We start from the raw sequence: 21,214 nt of genomic DNA, 5'->3' as shown, positions 1-21,214 counted from the left end.
AGTTACTCGAGTTAAAAAAAAATCAAAGAAATATTTTTTTCGAGCGATGAAATTAATCGAGCAATTAAAACGCAGAGTAAATAAGACGCGTGAGGAATTTACATGCCAAAAATGATATTATGCTGTTCTCTTTTTAGCCAGGAAACTAATATCGATCCAAGGAACTCTGCCGCTACTTGGAGACATGCCTAGCTGCTACTGTGTCCGAGGGGCGGAAGGGACGGGTGTGTAACTTTTCTTGGTGGTGCAATTAAAAATTTTAGGATCAAGGTTGAGATGATATAATGACGTGTTTATATTTGGCGATCGATCGATGTTGCCGTTTTCGTTCGAAAGCATCCGTCCGTAAAAATTTGATCGCTTCTTAACGACGTACCCGCGAGTGGTTGCGTTGTCACGAGGATATCTGAAAACTCGAGCAAATGACGGACTTTATTTCGAGGCGTTTGGGACAATTTGCGACTATCGGATCAATTAGGCCTGTTCGGCATTGTCAAATTATACTTCAAAATACCTGAAACTCGTGAACTATTAAAAATCTCGCCTGTTATGCAATTATCTTGGAGCATGATGACGACGTATAGTAACATTCAAAATATCGATTCTTATCCGCAATTAAATAATACAATATGAACCACACTGCAATAGATAGAGAGGGGGAAAGTAAAGTTAGACTGAAAAAAATCGATAAATTTCATTTGTCTCTCTCTTTCTCTTCCTCTCATAGCAGAGATGAAAAGAAGAAAGGCACAGAGAGAAGACGTAAGCCACAGGTTGCGTGTCCCTTTGGCTACCACAGACGAAAATCCACCCTCGTGTGCACATACAACTGCCAACGGATCGAAGCTGGGTTATACCTTCTCCTCTCTCTCTCCTCTCCTCTTTCTCGCTCTATCTCTCTCTCTCTCTCTCTCTCTCTCTCTCTCTCTCTCTCGGCGAATGATCCACTACCCCTCTGCAAAAGGCGCCACGCCGGCTGCTACGGATTCTGCGCGATACTGAGGGACGCCGCCACCGTCGACGTCGCTTAGGGGTCGTTGATCTGCATTTTTTTTTATCGAAAAATGGAGGGGGAGCACTTCTTCTTTCTTTGTACACTGTTATTTGATTTGCCGATTTTTTTTTTATCACTCTCTTTCTCTCTATTTTTAATTGGCCTTTTCTCAAAGTTCTTGCAAATGGGGGGACGTTTGAGCTTTTTTTTAGCGTGCAATTATTCAAATGCTTCTTGTTCGAGACAGACGCTTCGTTCGTTAATGTTGCGTGGGAACTCGGGGCATTTGTTTTTCTTCGAGAGTATACATGCACTGTTGAGTGATTGTTTTTTTTTTCTTTTCTTTTTTTTTGTCAAGTGAAGTATGAAGCTATTTATACGATAGCAGAAAGCTTCTCATATTTCGAATTGAAGTTGGTCGAACGTCGATCTTATAACAAATGAAAAAATCAGACAGCGTGTGCTAAATTTAGAGGTCCATCACAATTTCGCGAGCTTTGGGTATGTCGATACGAATACGTATACTCGTATTATCTATAAGTGATGAACGTGCAAAAGCACTCTAATTTTGCAATATTGCTGTTCCCTCGTAGCAGAAGTTTGCGCAAACCAACGAACGAATTGGTTCAACGATAAAAATGAGTCTTGCTTAAAAATTTGATGGCAGAATGCAAAAATGTACTTGGAGACTATTGATATTCCGCATACAAAGAGATTTTTAGTCATGTTCATTGCAATTGACAGCACGAGACCATGGCAATTCCGTTCTTTTCACTTACCCATAGCTACGAATGACTTGTGGCTATATAGATTGTGATGGTTTTGGAATTCTTATTCCGATAAGAGATTTATACAATATGCTATTGTAAAAGTTTTTCATGCTATATACCTCTATAATTTTCGACAGAATTTCCGTTACTCCAAGAAAATTTATAGTTTTGCTATTTTCGCTGTATTTATAAAACAATGGGAGTATTGAGTTCTGAATAAACGTGTGCTGCGTAGCTAAGAAAACTCATCAAAGGAAAAATAATACTAACAGACCGCATAACAGAACACATAAAAGCAAAACTAAATTTGTTTCTTCTGATCCTTCAAGAAATATTTCGAACTCTTGTGCTTCGGAAACACTCGCGTAAAGTTAACCTCATCTGAGGTGTGCATAGATACATAGTTAAAGTCGCTGTAAAACCTACGGTCTATGTCATCTAATTATGATATTAAAGTGATTTTTTGGAATCGAATAAATTGGTTGACACGATGACGATACGATGACGAGCAGTCAGAAGAAAAAATATTTAAAAAATCTTTACGTAATATTTTAGCCTAATGAAGATCGCCAAATGCGCACGAGCACATCACTAACTTAAAAAAAAACATAAACGAAAATGCATCGATAGATGTTCATAATGGGTAAAGGTTAGTCGAATGCAATTCTTCCACATGTATATACTTTCGTGCAAATTTAATTAAAAAATAAAAATAAATAAAAAAGCCAACGTTTCGATAACATTTTGGAATTAACCATATCAAGGCTAGAAAAAACATACCAATTTGTACAATATTGGCAAGATTCTGAGATAAAATTACAACTCAGATATACAAGAAATCTACAAAAATTCGTAGACGAAGCATTCTTTCTTATCAATTTCGTGTATTTTAAGTACGACAGTTTTTATTATAAACAGATTTTGGGTGCAGGCACAGATGATTGTTGCTCGAGTCCGATTTTAGCGAGTTGATTCTTGAATGTTTAGGAAATATTGTTCCATATACTAAATAACAGTATTTTGTTGTAAGCGCGTTACATGAATGATTGTTAATGGTTGTTAACGGAAGTGAGGTGGATAAATATCTGCAAGTTTTTAATGATTGTGATAATAATCTTTAGTTTACGATGGAGACAGAAATTAATTCAACCATTAAGTACTTTGAAGTGATTATTTTAAGAGAGCGTACTTCAATAATAATTTTAATCGGTGTCAATAAAACACCTTAGGCGAATCTGTTCATTTGCTCTCATGTTATCCATTATCGCAAAATGTGCAATTGTTTATGGTCTGGTAGGCAGAGTTGTCAACTTATCACATGAAGGTTTCATTGAAAAAATTAAAATTCAGCGAGAGAACTAATAACGGCTATCCAAATAGATTCATAACAAGGATAGTAAATAACATAATAGATTATTTAATCAAAAATAAGAGAATAGATCAGAGTAACAATAGTACACATACACAAGGTAACAATAATGGAAAAAAACAAATAAGTGTTTAGCTTATATTAAAGACTTAAGTTTTATATTTAAATTGATTGTTGTTTTATATTGAAATAACTACAGAGTGATTGACAAACCTATCAATAAATTTATCGTATTACAACGGTAAGCAAGGACGCGTAGTAGTAAAAACGGGAAAAAGTGGTGTAGTTTATAATATTGACTGCGAAATGTCTGATATCGGTCACACAGGAGCACGAATAAACGAACATAAATGTAGTATTAAAAATAATGACGCTACGTTGGCTTTAACCGAATATGCAAATTTGAATAAACATAGTATTGATTTTCAACAAAGCCAGAATTATTGACACATAACAATACCAGTTTAAGAGACAATTTTACTAAAATTTCGCGTATATATATAGCACTGAAAATAATATGACCAGACAAACAATACTATTAAACTCGAGAACGATTATAAATTTTCGATTGACGTCATTTACAAAAAGAACAATTATAAGCCGATACGCAGCCATAAATTACGTTCATCTAGCAAGCAGAGATGTCGAGTTGATGTGCGAGCCATGGAGATGGCACGCACTGCGCGTATATTAATTGTATTTCGATATCGCTTCTCTTGCACGATCACGTTGACCCGGTTTGCCACTCGATTGGCGCTCCTGTTACTTTCTCAATTTTTTACTTATAATACCTCTCCCCCTCCCTCCTTTCATTACGTTTTTTTTCATACAAATGTCCTACCCCAGGCTTACTTTGTCAGTTCTCGACTAAGCGAGCAATAATAGTTATTAGTCCGATTGTATCGTTTGACTCGTTTGACATTGTAATTAAGCGCTTTCTGCTTGATATCTTTGGGACACCTGTAAATCTTTGGGACAAATGTACGAAAGAGCTATAAACAATCGATCAGTGTTATCGAAAAATTCCATCTGCCTGTCCCCTTTCGCGCACGTAAATACATCGCATTGCGATTAAAAAACCGCAAAAGCGCACCAACGCCACAGTCCACGCGAAGTTCACAGCTGTTCAATCGATCGCCAAGTGAGGAATTCATCTTGATAATGAGCGCTTATCTTGGAGATTATTGCTGCGCACGGCACCGCACTGCAGCAGCACTCTAGCTTGGCTGCAGTGCCGTGCGCAAAAGAACTCAACGCGCCGACGTCCGTGTGCAAACGTCCAGCTGAAAGGCGCGCCGAGCTTGAACGTCGCTAAAGTCGGCAGCGAAAAACACAACGGAAGAGATTGTGCCTCAATTCGGAAAACATGCATGGGGTGAGTTGATATTGCCTTTCGCGAATGAAATATTCGTAGGTTATGTTTCTGTTTTCAAATCGAAGAAAATTGAGTTGCAGTTTACATGTATACTTCCTGCTTTCATTTATGTTTTCAGTGTTCATTGTTGTGTTTGCGGTTAAATTTATTTCAACCTCGTTAGATAATTTCTCACGCCCAAACTTCGGACAAGTCCTTCAAATGTATTTTACGAATTCAACTTGCTACATAACCTTATGAATAATTTTAGTAAAATGTGCTTGTCAATGTATGTCGAAACAATCGCGGCAAACAATCTAACAGTTAGTTTTCGCGTGCGCGCATAAATTATGCATCGTTGGCGCGCGAACACGCGAGCCCGACACTTACGCAAGCGCAACTCTTCCCTCTGTTTATAGATGTCATTTCACTTTGGCTTCGGAGAAACCATACTCTTCGACGGCTGGAAGACGACGGATCTGAACGGCATCATCGGCTCGATGGTCGGCATCGCGATCATGGGAATGATCTACGAAGCTTTGAAAAATTACAGGTGAGCGATCCGCGAAACGACGCTTCGAGCGAAAGCCTTACAAAACTCCTTTTCAGGGAATATCTCAACGTAACCAGCGCACTCCACAATGTCCACGGCTCCCAGTCGAGAGTGTGAGTGACACGGAAGGGCAGTTCGCTCTCCTACCGAATTTCAAATTGACAGTCCGATAATTCTTGCAGAGAGCGCATGTTCTCCGCGGTGCATATCGTGCAAACAGCACTCCAGGCAGTCCAAGTGGTGTTGGGCTACTTTCTGATGTTCATATTCATGACCTACAACGTGTACCTTTGCATTGCTGTGCTCGTCGGCTCTGTCCTGGGTTACTTCCTCTTCGCTTGGAAATCCTCTAGATGCGATATTAGCGAGTGTTGCTTGTGAATGCTTTCTTCGCGGACTCGAATTATTATTTTTTTTAACTGTGATACATTATACCAGTTTCAGTCTCTTTATGTATACGCGACGGATAAATTTGTTATAATGCTTGATTATGACACATTGAGTATTAATTAATTCATTAAGATTTTATACAACTTTTAATAAATCTATTATATTGTCTTAATTTGAGGCTTCGGTGAGTTTCAATGACACCCTTAAAAAAATATCCTTCAATTTATGCTTTTCGTACTGTTTTAAAGTTTTCATGCTGAGTAAACATCCCGTTTTCTTGGTTTCATGAACAGCGGTTATTTGAAAGTCGTTACGCAAATAAACTTATTAAACATGCTGATATTGTAACAAAGAATAATTTTGCCATGAATTTCCTGAAGTGATTAAATTTCCATCTTGTTTCATTTAGTCCAATCATCTATCAGATTAGATGACGAAGCTTGAAAAATTCACGATACTCGCGAGCCAACATATCAGTAGCTGCTCAGGCGTCGGCTCGGAGCAATGTCTTCGACGACTAACCGGAACTTTTGCAGCAATAGCCACAGCTCGACCAAGTTCTGCGTTACCAAGCCTAAGACGGCTAAGGAGATATTATTCGGTTGGGATAAATTTAATTCCAGTTGTCTTGGTCTGTTGCTGCTTGCATTTGCCATATGGAGCTCGGTTTACTTTACTTCTTACGTGCCGGGGAATAACGACGGCGGTAATGGTATGGAGTATGGTCCCGGAGATCCCGGACACGGAGAGCACGAACGTCATTTTCAGTGGGTTTGACACTATTTTACGAAGCCGTATGCAAAATACAAACGTACTTTGTGGAGATAACGACGCGCGTAATATTTCTTATACTAAAATTACAGTTTTTGAACGACTCGTTGCTTGAGAAGGAAGAGCAATCAAGAGGAGCTGAATTTTGCAGGTGAAAAGCGTCCGCTTTGTCGAATTGCCGAGGGACAGAGAAGTAAATGCCGAGGGCTAGGAAAACACTTGAAACTTTGACTATGCCTCTCTTTGCTTGCTGTTGGGGTGGATCATTCTAAGATCTCCGAGCAACTTGCTGTGCTTTAATTTAAAATAAACTGCCATTCATACTGCAAATACTTTTGCTCGACTGATTTTGTTTTCTTGCTTGGCATAATATTACCTTTTTAATGCTGTCCTATTGTTACGACGAGTTTATAGTATAAACGTTTCTTCTGACATTTGAAAAAATTGTTCCACGTGCAGGTGTTGCGCTTTTATTGCGTTGGCCAACGCAGCATTTTACGAGGATTCTTGCAAATGGTCAATCAGAAAATTTGAGAACAGCTGCTATAACATTGATGTTTGTCACATTATCTCCAACGTCACTATATGAAATGTACAACGAACTGCGCTCATTCAAAAAAGAATTATAGTTTTCACGGAATCGATATCAGGCATTCCGAGCGTACACTCGATATCTATCATTATGTCCACTTGAAAATTTGAACATTCCGGTGCGATTACGCGCCAGCGGGTAGCTCTATACACCGCGAACGTGATCGCACTCTGTAAAAACGCTGCAAAGGTATGGATTGATTATTTTCGAAAAGTGTTTGCGCTCTCTTCGTGTAGAATCGAATTTCCGAGCGGGCACTCGACGAAGTTACGCGTCCATATTTGCGAAAAATTGTAACTTATTGGTATCGGTCGAAAAAATGCATCGAGGCATTCGACAATTCACAACCAGTGTTTCATTCATTTCAAAATAATTTTGTGGTTACCTTAAAACTCACAAATTTGAACAGATGAAATTTTTAAAACTAATTTTACCGGTAAATAAGGTATACGTATCACATTAGTAATCAACTTATTCTATAATAATATTATCGACGCCAACAAAGCTGTGCGCATGCATTTAATTAGCAATCAGCGCATGAAACATCATCGTTAGCGATCCGGCGATTATCTCTACTCGCGCATGAATAGAACCCGTGAGGAACGATTCGATATGCCAGTCAACGTGTTAATGAGTGTGTCAGCAACGGTTATCGAAAAAAAAGCACAGACAACAGCAGACGACGAGACCCTCTCGACCTACTGCAGTTTAACTGTTAACGAGCCTTTCAACTTTGCGATCTTTTGTCATACGGATTTTTGAAAAACGATGCTTTTAAACGCCACCTCGCCGGTACGGAGTACGTTCCAGTTTTTTCAAGAGCACAGGCACACACATGGGCGATGCAGGCGACTTTACCGGCTTTTCATGTTGCGCGATTTTTTTTTTCGTTCTTTCCTTTTCCGCAATGGAACATACTTACGAATGCAGTTCGTCGGAATTCTTTTTCGGTGAAAATTGTTTGGAAAGTCGAAAATGCTCTTTTGTTTTCATCTATGAATCGTACGCTGGGAATTTTAGATTTTATAATGTGGATTTAATCAAAATTTTTTTAAATTTAAAGGTTCGTTGACGTTTTTGTCAGACATCTTGTAAAGACAAGTTTTTCTATACAAATTATTGCACGTGATTTTTTTCAACAAGTGAATTTTATTTTATCGTTTTGATTAAAAAAAACGAAGACGAAGCTTTTTCCAATGGTTCGAATAAATTTTATTTTATATAAAAATCACTGAAATCATTATTAATTTCATAAAATAATGTGTAAGAGTCTCTTTTTGCACATTTTTGTCTTGTGAAATATAAAAACTAATAAACATTATTCAATGTTGCAATACCAAACGCGAAATCGCTAACTCATTGGATGGAAAATGCCAAAAGTTAACAATAACTATATCATTATCTGACTCCCTTTCATTAATCCTGTAAGTAGCTTAACGAGGTAAAAAAAAGACGAAAATTAATACAGACTTTGCGAGATTGAAATAGCGGCCGAATTTCCCAAACTTTATTAGACTCAAGGAGCCAAGCCTTCGTACATAATTACTATACAACGTAGTCGAGGTAGCCCACAAACTTGGCTGTTCAGCGAAGATCCTAAATAAGCTTTCTCGATTTCCTGAATCGAGCTGAATCATTGAAGGTCGCGTGACCTGATAAATCTTTCGACGAAATTCAAATTATCACCGCGGTAAAAACCCTTTGAAAAATAACAAGGTCGGTCATTTCTCGAAATAGAAGAAATAAAGGAAAGGACTATCATTGGCGGAAGTTCATTTTTGCATTTTTCAAAAGTACAAACGTATTTATAGTTGCGCGCCCTGCATCTCGAGGTCTCGAGAGGGAGGGAGAGAGAAATCAATTCGTCTGAAATTCAAATGAAGCGTCAAGCAGCGAAGTTTCCGAATCGGAAGCGATTTCTCTCTTGGTGCCTGTTAGCAGATAACTCGCGAAATTGTCGTCTGGTTTTACGGAGCCCTTCACCTTCGTTTCCCCTTCACTGCGAGTTACGGGAGCTATAGCCAAATTTTCGCCAGACTCCCAGTCTTTTATTTCGCCTTTTGAAAAAGTCAAACCGTCGATTTGTATTTCGTATTTAATTAATTCTCTTCGTCCCGTCGATCGTATCTCAATGTGGAATGCAACCATTTGTGCATCAGGTGTGGCGCCAGCATAACGGCTCCCGCGAGGTGGAATTGCAGAGCGACTCTATGCGCGCTATCGTCGAAACTCATGATAGCGGCTTTGATCATTACACTTTCAATGGTGTCCTATATGCAGAACCACAAATTGGCGGTGAGCTAATATTCAAAGGAAAATATTTTATCGTTCAATATGGAATTTGCAAATCTTTCATAGTTTTCCACTCCGCTTCGATCAACAAATTAGACAAGAACGCTTATGTTCTAGTGGAAATCCACAGAAGACTTTGTGATTTGTATTTCAGATCAGAATATGTTATTAGAATGAATATCGATTTGATTATGGTCGATTTCGAGTAATTATCGAATGATTGAAAAAATGAAAGAAATGTGGAGGAAATATAGATACGATAATAATTTCTTTTATTTATGGGACGAAATTATAATATACATTCTTTTTTCATATATTTGCTAGAGGAGACCAACGGTCGTGATATCAGACTTAATTCCTTTACACTGGAAACCGATAACAGATGCTAATGTGTTAAGCCTTGGCTTACGATTACGGATAAAGCTTTCAGCAGTGTAAAATGGCATTATACAATTAAGTTGATACGCCAATGCAAATTGTAAAGCGCGCATTTGCACGAAAAAACAAACATCGTACCTATGGCACGTAAAAATTCACTCGGTAGTTTAGTTTAGCGCAGTTTTATAAATAAACGAACTCACCTCGACGAGCAAATACGGAAAAGCGAGCGCTAATGCGTCAACGCAAAACGCGAAGAAGAGGCGTACGCGTGGTCGGACATTCGGGGCCAGGTGCGACAGCGCGGAAAAACGAGAGGTGAGGTACCTCGGACTTGGCGGGCGCGAGAGCGCGGAAAACGGGGCATGTACCGTATTCAAAAGCGCGCGCGGAAAGATGGAAAAAGAGCGAGCAGAGCGAACGCGAGCCTGCTGCTTGTATTCCTATATACCTTTTTGCGAGCGGTCGATAACTTTGTGCGACGGCGAATCGCCCCCCCCCCCCGCCCCGCCCTACCGTCTTTACGCCTCGAGCTCACGCGAGACGAGGAGATTTTCGACGGATGGAATTCGTCTCCCACCCCCGTTCGAAAATATATACGCTCCGGAATGGTGTGTACGTAGCGGATTTCGAGAGGGATTTCTGTTTTACCGGCTTGGACATTTTCGGTCCGTTCGCTTTTATCTACGATTGTAGGCTGTTATTATTTATCTGTAAAACTCAGTTTGCAAATTTTACGAAGTCACGTATTTTGTAATGTTTTTTTTTAAGAAACATCTCAAACATTTCATACTCCTTGCTAATATGATCTGATATGAACTAAATGCTTAATGAGCTTAATAAAGAGTCTTATAAAAACACGCAGTAACGTCATTTACCATTATATTTGTGAACTCGGTACTGCGTGACAAATTGAGAGCGTCCTCGGGGAGGCGTGTTTTATTTGATATTCGTGTCGCTTGCGTTTTGCAAGGGGAATTCAGCTATTCTTGGGTCCCCAGGTTCGAGTTGCATTCGATTCAGCTAACAGGAACTTTTCGATAATGAGTCTTTGAAGTCTCTCAGTAGTCGAGAGATTAAATAAGGGAATCTTTACTCTTAAAAATTCTTCTTCGTGATCTTCATCAATGGACTAGTGCGAAAAGAAAAGAAAACCTTCAGCTTACATAATGCGTTAGCACGCGGATTTACATGACAATGTGTGCTCGGATGCTCGCACTGGCCTGAGCAATATTTCAGATGTCTCATCCATCCAGAAAGTCGATAGTCGTAATTTTCGCCGACGTTGCGTAGCGAAGCAACAGGGTTATATACGTACTCCGCTTGGTCTCTTTCATCATTAAACACAACGAAATGACGTCTGCACGTGTTCGAACAATTTTCGTTTACGTTTACGGGTGATTCATCTTTAGTGAATACTTACGTACGATATATGGATATAGCTTCAGGGCATGTTTTATTACAATTTATTTTCATACGTTGGCCGTAACATTCAGTAAAAATATTATCGCGAGATTAAATAAACAACGAAGTTTTTTTATTAATTAAGGTACGATGATTCTCATGACAAATTGTGATTGTATGCGAGGACTCACCAAATAATTTTTAAATGTGTGGTAAATATAGTCAAAGAAAGATTCACCGTAGCAAATGATTTCTGATCAATGAAATCTGCATAGCTTTCTTTGACAATACTCAAGTACATAATAAATAAGATACAAGCGCCGATTTGAAAATACTTTTTCCAGGAATAAGAAAAACCTTGGGCTTTTGTACAAAAGCTCAAGCAGCTCGAGTTTCTGGGTTGACTGTAGCCGCCAAGCTCTCAGATTTTGTTGAGCTCAAGTTTTTCATCAATACGATAGAAAACTGTAGCTACATTACAATTAAATATTAAAAGCTTAAACATTTAAAAGAGGAATCTAGAGCTTCGGTATAGATAGCGCAAATTTCTAAGGTAACTGATAAAAAACTCTCGAAAAACTCGAACCGACTCGAGCGCGAACTGCGCTTTCGTAGTAGCCTGGTACACTTTTGTTTTAATATTAAAATCTGATTATATGTACTTTCCTATGCCCCTTTTTAAATTCCTTTTCTTTCATTTTTCTCGAGATTTTGATATCGTTAATTTTTGCCTCTTTCTACCGCCTTGATTGCACTTTTTTGCTCCTTTTCATCGCTAATGATTTTCATAATTTTGTTTTTTTTAATATGTTTATATTCTGTACAAATTCTTGAAAATTGGAATGAAACATGACATTATTAAATGTTCTATTTTATTTATTATAAAAAAGTTATTGATGTTATTCATTTATTAGTGTATAGATGATATTGTATCATTTTATTATTTTCACGAGTAATATTACTATGGAATGAAAGCCAATATCAGTTTGTATCGTGAATGCGCCAGGAAAGTTTGTGCAAACGCGAGACTCACGGCTCCGAGCAAGGAAAAAATGTTAAGTCCGCACATCCACGCATAGAATACTCGATTCCTTGTAGCGGCCAAAGCCTGCATCGAGGAAAATCCATGCGTGAACACAGCACTACTGTGGTATAGGTCAATTGTTTATTGTTTTGAGCATTACCTGTCACCTGTCACTCAAGCCTAACCGAAATCCGTACGTTTAATCATTTTTTCTCTAAATTTGGACATTAACCTTTGTCTTGAAACTTTGGTAATCAAATCGCGAGAAAATTTTTCGCTGTGCGATAAATCGGTGTCAGTATTTCTGTGTGATTGCAGCGGGGACCTTCCGATGCAGCTGGTATGATTTCCCATTAAAAATTCAGAAGTTCCTCACGATAACAGGAACATTCAAGTCTTGTATGATTAGAGCTGAGCCACTGCCGATCATGAATTTGTGAAATTACGATACGGAACGTACAAATCATTGTCAAGATCTCTGATTTTTTTATTTTTCAAACTAAAGTTTTTTTTAGACAGATTTTGAAAGCTAGTGTCCTGTACTCTAAATTAGCTTTAATCTTGAAATGATGAGTAAAAACAGTAATCTTGTACTTTATATTTAAGATATATATGTCATATTTTATAATACTAATATTGGATCTTGAAAGTAATTGTAACTTGAAAGCCAGTACAAAGCTATCACATAATAAATTAGATATAGACTGTTGGGACTAGAACATTGTTTTATGTCTTTCGTAATTGTAATGAATTTTCGGTGAAAACTGGACTTGTGCTGCGTTCTACGAGTTTATAAGCTTCCGTCTGAGTAAACTCGAGTTTTTGAGTCCGATTGCTCAACCACCTAAATAATAATTATGAATAAAACAAATAAATTGAAATATGAGCACCAACGTGGAAGATAGGTGACCACAAACACATATTACAAACTACTCAGGCCAAAATAAAAAAAAACAAGGAAAAGTTTTTACACACAAATTAAATTCGGACAAGTTTATTCGAAACTCCTTATACACCCTTTGACGCGTAATTTAAAAAACAAAATTCGTATCGATAACGTGAATGGTTGCGGAGATATAAATTTTTGAAAATTTTTCGTTAAAAGTTTTCAATTGTTTATAACTTTCGATATAATTATTATAATGATCTAATGACCCATACTTAAGTAAACTACTATATAGGCAACATTCAGACCAAGTTTCAAAAAAATGCGAAACCTATCCCTGATAAACTGATCGTCATAGTCTGGAATATGCCAGACTTGTGAATCTGACGCCCAAAATATTTTTGAGTTTTCATGAGCTAAAACGTTTTCTCCCTTTTTCCGGATTAAGTCTCCGCTTGAAATTTTATTTCTGCATTTTCCGTTTTTAAGAAAATTGCGAAAAAAAATCGGGTGTTCGGACAGCGCGCAATATGCATTAAACATTTTTCTCCTGTTTAAAAAGAAATAATATCGATAGTGGATGATAGCTCCTTATTCCCGGATTACGAAAGAATTTTCTTTTTGTCGATTTTCTATCCAAAATTGAGGAAAATGTAAAGATTAGTAATATGCGGCAGTTAGTCGATAAAACAGATTAAACATTTGCTAATCACTAGATATCCCTATATGAGTTCTACAGTGCGTACAGTCATATGTTACTCTCATGTGTCAGATATATAATGAACTAATAATCGACGTATACATGCATATAAATTGCAAATACGTATTTTTGTTTAATGAGCTTGCATCACCAGTCCCCATAAAAAATACTTTTGACAAAGTAAAAAATTGCATGAAGGCTTCGCTAACAGTTTCAATTCTTTTTAACTTTTATATTATGCTAGATAAATCTAATGCAAAATTTAATAAATTTTCCGTTTTGAAATTCACTCTCTATCAATCTTATTATTTGCTCAAAATTATTTGTTTTAAAAGTAATAAAATCTATTTAAAAATGGCATGGACGCTGAAAATTATTTTCAGACCTCTTAGACAAATTAAATTAATATGTATTAAATGACACAATAATGAAAAACAGATTAACAAAAAATAAAAAATTTTTATGTATGACATTCTACGGCGGTGGACACTTTTCCCAAATCATATTTCCCAAGGACTGTTTTCCCAATGCCCCTTTTTCCCAAAACCGTTTTTTCCAAAAAGTGCCATTTTTCCCAATATGCTGATATTTCCCAAAAATAATATAATCAACAATACATTCAGTAAAACCAATTTATTAACTTTCTAGAATTTAATATTATAACCAACAGCTTGTAAGTACGCATATATATCGTCATTGCATACATATTCATGATACTTAGTGACGATCCCAAAAATTTTTTCTTCAATTTCCCGTCTTTTTTTGTCGGTACATTTCTTTACGCGCTTCCCCAGCTGTAACTGAAGTAGCATAATCTCCACGTCTGCCTGTTCTTTTTTCAATACGTCAAAGAACACGTATAAGCTGGGGTGTGCTTTACCGACGACCACTTGAAATGCGTTATGCCAACTTTCCGATAAGTTATTCGTGCGAGCTTTGCCCTCTAACACGGAGTTATATTGATTCCACAAATTAGGCGGATACCGTGGAAGGCGATATTGAATCCTTAATCGTACTCCGTGGCTGCTCCGCCTTCTTGCACCAGCGCGACGTATATATGTACTCTCGAAATAGGCCACGATAGGCTCAATTTCAACAGGTAAGTCGTCGCGTATGCGTGCAAAATGAGATTGTACTTCATCTACTGGGACGAAAGCCAAAGCACAGAGCACTTGAATACCTTTTTTTATTCGTGGATCAGTAACATACTCGTTTTGAAGTCCTTCTTGCTGAACGCGACGATACACACTTTGGCGTAAATGAAAAAAGCAGCATGAGACTATTTTACCAAACGTTTTTTCCGCGGCATTCACAATCGCTACTTCGAAATCAGTCATTAATTTAGTAGGTAAGTTTTCAAGACCAAGATTGCGTCCCTCTTCTGCAATAATTTCGAAGATTTTGATGTAAGTTCGTTCTTGCTTATTCTCCACAAGTGCATGTACGAATGGTAAGCCAATCTCCTGTGCTTTATTATTGATGCCAACTTGAGTTACAGCTCCAAGAATAGAAAAAATTTGATAAAACATGGACGGTGCCATTTTAAATGTGCCGTCAGCAAACCACGTATGACATCGGAATAGCCGTTTCAAATTGTCGGGCGAGGCAAAAATAATAATTCTACCGAGGCTTTCATCGTGCTCGTCATCACGATAAGAATCGTACAGGAGAAAAGGATGCCCGCTTAGTGTTTCCGTATATTGTTCGGCAATCTCTTCAAAATCGGACATTCGGATAGGGTTGGAAGGCGTTTCAGTAAGACGAGCGCGTGAAATTTGTTTTCGCATATTCAAACGGTCTGGAAGTTCGTCTAAGACTTCTACAAAGTATATGTATTCATTCATAAAAAATATTTGAGCTTGTCAATAGTTTCAATCAATTTTTCTACCTGATGGAACTTGACGCAAATGTTTACGCATTATCTGAGCTGGAGGCATTTCTGGATGCTCCTCAGCAGTTCTTTTAGCTGAATTCAAAATTTTCAGCGCTTTCACTTCTTCGCTGTTCGGCGCATGAGTATGTTCAGATTCATCCGGTCCTCGATGAACAATTAAGCTGTTTCCGTCTCCAGTTGTTACAGCACGCGCATTGCACTCGCCTTTATTTCTACAGTTCCAATATCTCCGAAAATCGCCAGAATGTTTGTAGTATAAAAAACCGTCAATATGTAAAAAAACCGATTTCCTCGCACGTATTAGTTCAGCCATTATTAAGTTACTTCCAATTTACAAATTACAAAATTTATTTACTGCCAATTTTAAAACGTACAACTTTATAATTTCGACGATGTAACCTACATTACGATTCAAAGACTGTAATGAACGTGAAGGTAGCAGTTAAACAAATACAAAACATGCAGAAACATAAACCAAACGTAAATTTAAAAGTATTCTTGTTCTTAACTGTACACATTATTTTGGGAAATACTAAAATTTTGGAAAAAAAAGTACTATTGGAAAAACGGTTTTGGGGAAAATAACTTCCGGGAAAAAAAGGCTTTGGGAAAAATGGTTTGGGAAAAGTGTCTTCCGTTCACATTCTATGCTTCAAATAATAAGAAATTAAGTATTTGAGCTCGTTGCAAGTATTTTCGTATTAGTTATATATATGCCAGTGGTTAATCAATAACTTGAAATATTTGTCATTAAACACGACTGTATAAATAAAGTACAATGATTTATTGTTACGTCATAAATGGTTAATTCATAAAAATGGTGTAAAAATATAACTACCACAATTTTATTGTAAATAATAGTAAATGTTCATTCATCGGTTTTCTTTTTTTGTATAATACAGTGACTGTACGCACTGTAGAACTCATATAGGGATATCTGGTGATTAGCAAATGTTTAATTTGTTTTATCGACTAACTGCCGCATATTATTAATCTTTACATTTTTCTCAATTTTGGATAGAAAATCGACAAACGAAAAATTGTTTCGTAATCCGGGAATAAGGAGCTATCATCCACTATCGATATTATTTTTTTTAAACAGGAGAGAAATGTTTAATGCATATTGCGCGCTGTCCGAACACCCGATTTTTTTTCGCAATTTTCTTAAAAACGGAAAATCCAGAAATAAAATTTCAAGCGAAGACTTAATCCGGAAAAAGGGAGAAAACGTTTTAGCTCATGAAAACTCAAAAATATGTTAAAAAAATATTTTAGGCGTCAGATTCACAAGTCTAATATGCCACACATTTGTCAATGATCCAGCTCCATCTCTCGACGGAGTAGAGTATGAAAAAATGGCATTGATGTAGATTTTCATTTTATCGACAAAGCTTCGATCGTAATTAGATTTTAATATAATATCAGTATAGAAAGACATATCAAATTTAAGCAAATAATTAAAACGCTCAACGATGTATGAACTTTTGAAAATTAAATGATATATATTTAATAATATCGCTTACAGAAATAGGCATTTTCTCTATCCTATATTTGTTGAGGAATTTTTTCAAAATTACTTTGGATTTTAAATGAATAAACATTTTTAAGATAAAATATATTTAAAATTAAAAAAAATTGATCTTTTGGATTTAATTTGGAAAAATGCTTACAATAACGATATTTATAAAAATTATGTAATAATGTATCTATACCCAGATAACACAGCGTGCCGGCACGGTTCGGCACGCGCGTGCTCGTCACTGCGTGCCGTTATATTACAGGTACAGTGGGAGCACGAAAAGCGCCGCACGCCGTGACGTTAAAATGCAGGCATAATGCAAGTCTCAAGTGCCGCATGTCGTGTCGTTAGAATGCTGTCATTCTGCGGTCACGCAAAAAAATAAAATTCGAATAGGCATTACGACGTGGGTTGATTATTTTTCCATGTTTATGTATTTTTAATAAAATAAATAATTTATTTGACAATAAAAATATATTAAATATATATCTCTGTCTTTATTTCTATGTAATAATTTCTTTTATTGTATACAAAATACAAATTTGAATATCCATACATATACGTTCGATCGTCATCGATTAATAACGATTTTTTTGAAAATCGTTCTCTTAAAACGTTTAACGTTTTTACCAGTAATTGTGATTGCTTTGAAAGTAATTAAAAATACTAATTGTGACTGCTATTAAACCGTAAAATTATTGTGAGAGTGTTCCTTGTGTAGTGGAGTTGCAGTTGAAATAAAAGTAAGTAAATATAAAAATTATTAACATTTTTCTTAAAAATTCTACTAGAGGATAAAATAAGTCAAAGATTTAGCCTACATGATATTCGTCGCGCACGGCGAGGGATATATGCGAAAGCTAAACTCTGAAGGGTTAGGTTTGAGTAAATGTCAATCACGTACATTTTTATTTTTGCATTTGTCGTCGAATATTGTTTAAATGTTATTGAATGAATTGGATTTTATTAATAAAATAGTTTTAATAATTATAATAAAAATGGTCTTCATAGAATGATTGTAAAAAAAGAAAGATTAAGGTTTGACGAAGGATAATTAATCAATATTTCAAACAGCGTCTACGATGAAATTGCATGTGCAAATATGAACCAGTTGTCTGTTTACACAATTAATATTATCATTCTTACTTCTACTAATTTACAGGTTGCTTATTTCCGTTATTTAGGAGGATTTAATATCCAGGATTGTATCTCAAAATATTTATTGGAGGCCATTGATATAAACGAAAATATAGTTAATGGCATAATTTACAAAGGAAAGGAGCCTAATCAGCTAACGTTGAAGGGAACAATGTTCGTTAACGCCTGTCAAGGTAAATATAATCAAATCCTATTTGTTTTAATGTTGAAATTATTATTTTACGTATATATACATGTTTTCAATTCGTAATTAGCGTGAAGTTATAGAATCTTATTTGCACAATATTTTTACAGATGCTTTAAATAAGAACACCCATTTTATTATACCCACTGAAGCAATCGTTGACTTGACGTTTACTAAGACCTTGAAGAGTCTAAAAGAACGATTACAACGGAAGCTGAATGTTCAAGGTAGATAGCAGAGGCAGGAAGGCGAGGGTCAGAAGATGGAGCCTAATTTAGAAGGTACATAATTTTAAGTATTACCCTCATAAAAGATTAATGGATCCCATCTTACATACATGTTATAGTGTACTATAACACATAGTATACACTAGTGTAATTAAATAAAATAACAATTATTTATAAGAGAAATAATAAATATATTTATTTAACGTAAACAACATATAAACTAAATCAACTAACAACATACAACAATATATCAACTAAACTAAAACAAGTCACCTAGCAATACTTTTAACGGTTTTGGAAAGGAATATATAACAATATTTTTAAAAATATAAATAAAAAGACTTTTTTCTCCATAGACCAAGCGATTGAAGAGGACCAATATCAAGAGGAGGACTCATAGGAATTATCAGATAACAAAGTAAACTGCGACACGGAGGAAATACACGGACTGGAGAACGAAATGCCGATTTTTCATGACTCCGCAACTACGTTCTTTGGTACTACATATTAAGTACATATATATTTTATTTTATCTTCAATAATTTTTTTTATTAAAAGTTTTCTGAATTTTATGTGTTCATTTGCAGGGTCAAGTGTTGAGTGATCGGTCAGTTTTATACAAATATATCAATCCAAATCTGGTTGCTGTCGTGACTCAAGGAATAGGTGATGCTTGTAAAAGTTAATTTATTACATCTATAATAAAAAATAATAAATAAAATTTTCAAAATGTGTATTTTTATTTAAAAACCAATAATAATAATAATAATATACAGCATAAATTTTTTCAAAATGCCGTCACAATGCGTGCATTCAGCAAGCATTTCGTGCAGCAGAACGGGAAGGCATAATGTCGGCACTATTCGTGCATGCCGCGAAAAATTATATTATTCATCTACGCTGGCACAATGCTGGTATTATAGACGCACGCCGTGACTTCCACGGTGTGCTCGCATAATGCTGTCCCGATGCGGATGTACTTGGCCGTCATTGTGCTGGCATGAAAGTCACGCCGTGCTTGCATTCTGACGGCAACGTGCCACCACAATGTTATCTGGGTAGTAGGCATCATAGAATCAGAATAGTATATTACGATACAAGTGCGGGAAAGTAGATTCTCGTCTCGTGTGGCGTTTACGCCCGAGCGATGCGAGTTATATAATTTATGTAATTTATATAATTTATATAATTATATATTTATATAATTTATATAATTATATATTTATATAATTTATATAATTATATATTTATATAATTTATATAATATAAATTATATTATTTATAAATAAAATAATATAATGATATAATTTTTATGAGTATGAATAGATAATTTAAAACATATTTTCAAAACTACAAATATCAAAGAATATTAAAATTACACACAAACACACGCACGTGTGCGTGTGTGTGTGTGTGTGCGCGCGCGCGCGTGTGTGTATTTCAGTGAGCTTTCATATTTGAAATAAATAAACGATAAGTAACATCAAGTTATTCTACATTTTTTATTCGATTGAGATGCAGATAATTATTTCTTTTTAGACATTTCAACAGGAGATTATGTTTTTAACCATAATTGTTTCATGCTTGTGCAGATCTCCAAAACCCTTCAACTGATTTTAATGATTTTAGGCTCATTCGAATGGATATATATTCGCAAACTAATCACGTTTCATTATCGGCTTGATTACAACAATTTGATGAATAATTGCAACAAATTTTTAACTGCTTAGTTTGAAAAACTTAATCTTTTATAATTGGAATAGATGGTTAGATTGTGTAATTTTTGACAATTATGTTTTGATATTTTTCTTTTGACAAAATTTACATTTCAATAAACTTCTTATTACATCACTTGTTTTCATAATAATTTACTGATGTAGGAAAGAAACTCCTGTATACATATTTTCTTTCTCAAATGTTATAATAGAAATTCTGATGAACTATGTTTAATTTCTATTGAATTTTTGTATAATGTTGTGTAATGATAAAAATGGATTTATTACAGTGTTTCTGCCTTTAATGTACAATATATATTTTTTCTAATCTATTTGAAGAAAAAGAATTGTATCTCCTCAGATTGTAAAGTATATAAAGGGGATTCATTGTTTTGCAATAAAATAGATAATGAAAATAATTTCGTTGCCTTATCTTATGAAACTGATAACGGTGATTCCTCATATTTTTAAAAATAATGTCATTTCAATCATTAACCGCGATCTTTATGATTAAATCTCAAATTAAGTTTCAATTCTAATTTCAATTTCAAGAAAACTTTTGAATACCAAAATTTGTGAATGTTTCATTAATAATTTTCGTAACAAGGGATGCGATGACAATAAGCGTTTTACGTGCAAATATTATACCGTAAATGTTGTAGTTACACTAGCATTTTTTGAGTAAATACTTTTATTACAAAATTATTTCTTTTTCAATAAAATGATTCAATTGTTACAAAAAGAATCATTTTGTAACCATATTAACTCGAAAATCTGTTCGTGAAAACAACTAAGCTTTCATGAACAGTTTAATTTTCATTGAAACGTCGCGATTGAACAAATATAAACAAAGGATTCAGACGTGTCAACAATCGACTGAATGAGAAATCATGGAGGGAAAAGTTAAATACCGTATTGTTGATTACCCTAAATTTTTGTATTAGAATCTCGTAGTCCAGAGAAGTTTGTATGTGCCTATTCTTTTTATTGACTTACAAAGCTTTATAAAAATATGTTTTATTAATACCTTGTTCTCAAAT

The 21,214-nt window shown here is 35.5% G+C and overlaps 1 protein-coding gene across 1 annotated transcript; it reads left to right on the top strand.

The window, feature by feature from the left end:
- Positions 1-4,376: 4,376 nt before the first annotated feature.
- On the top strand, positions 4,377-5,590 carry LOC131669935 (high affinity copper uptake protein 1-like). The gene is made up of 4 exons (XM_058945160.1): positions 4,377-4,508; positions 4,907-5,040; positions 5,097-5,153; positions 5,223-5,590. Exons 1-4 carry the CDS (start codon positions 4,500-4,502, stop codon positions 5,419-5,421), a joined length of 399 nt encoding a protein of 132 aa, XP_058801143.1. The 5' UTR covers positions 4,377-4,499; the 3' UTR covers positions 5,422-5,590.
- The last annotated feature ends 15,624 nt before the right edge of the window (positions 5,591-21,214 follow it).

The sequence above is a fragment of the Phymastichus coffea genome, unplaced genomic scaffold (assembly GCF_024137745.1).
Source record: "Phymastichus coffea isolate CEN01 unplaced genomic scaffold, Cenicafe_Pcof_1.1 PCOF00098, whole genome shotgun sequence".
Taxonomy (NCBI): Eukaryota; Metazoa; Arthropoda; class Insecta; order Hymenoptera; family Eulophidae; genus Phymastichus; species Phymastichus coffea.
This window is presented reverse-complemented; position numbering and strand designations above follow the sequence as displayed.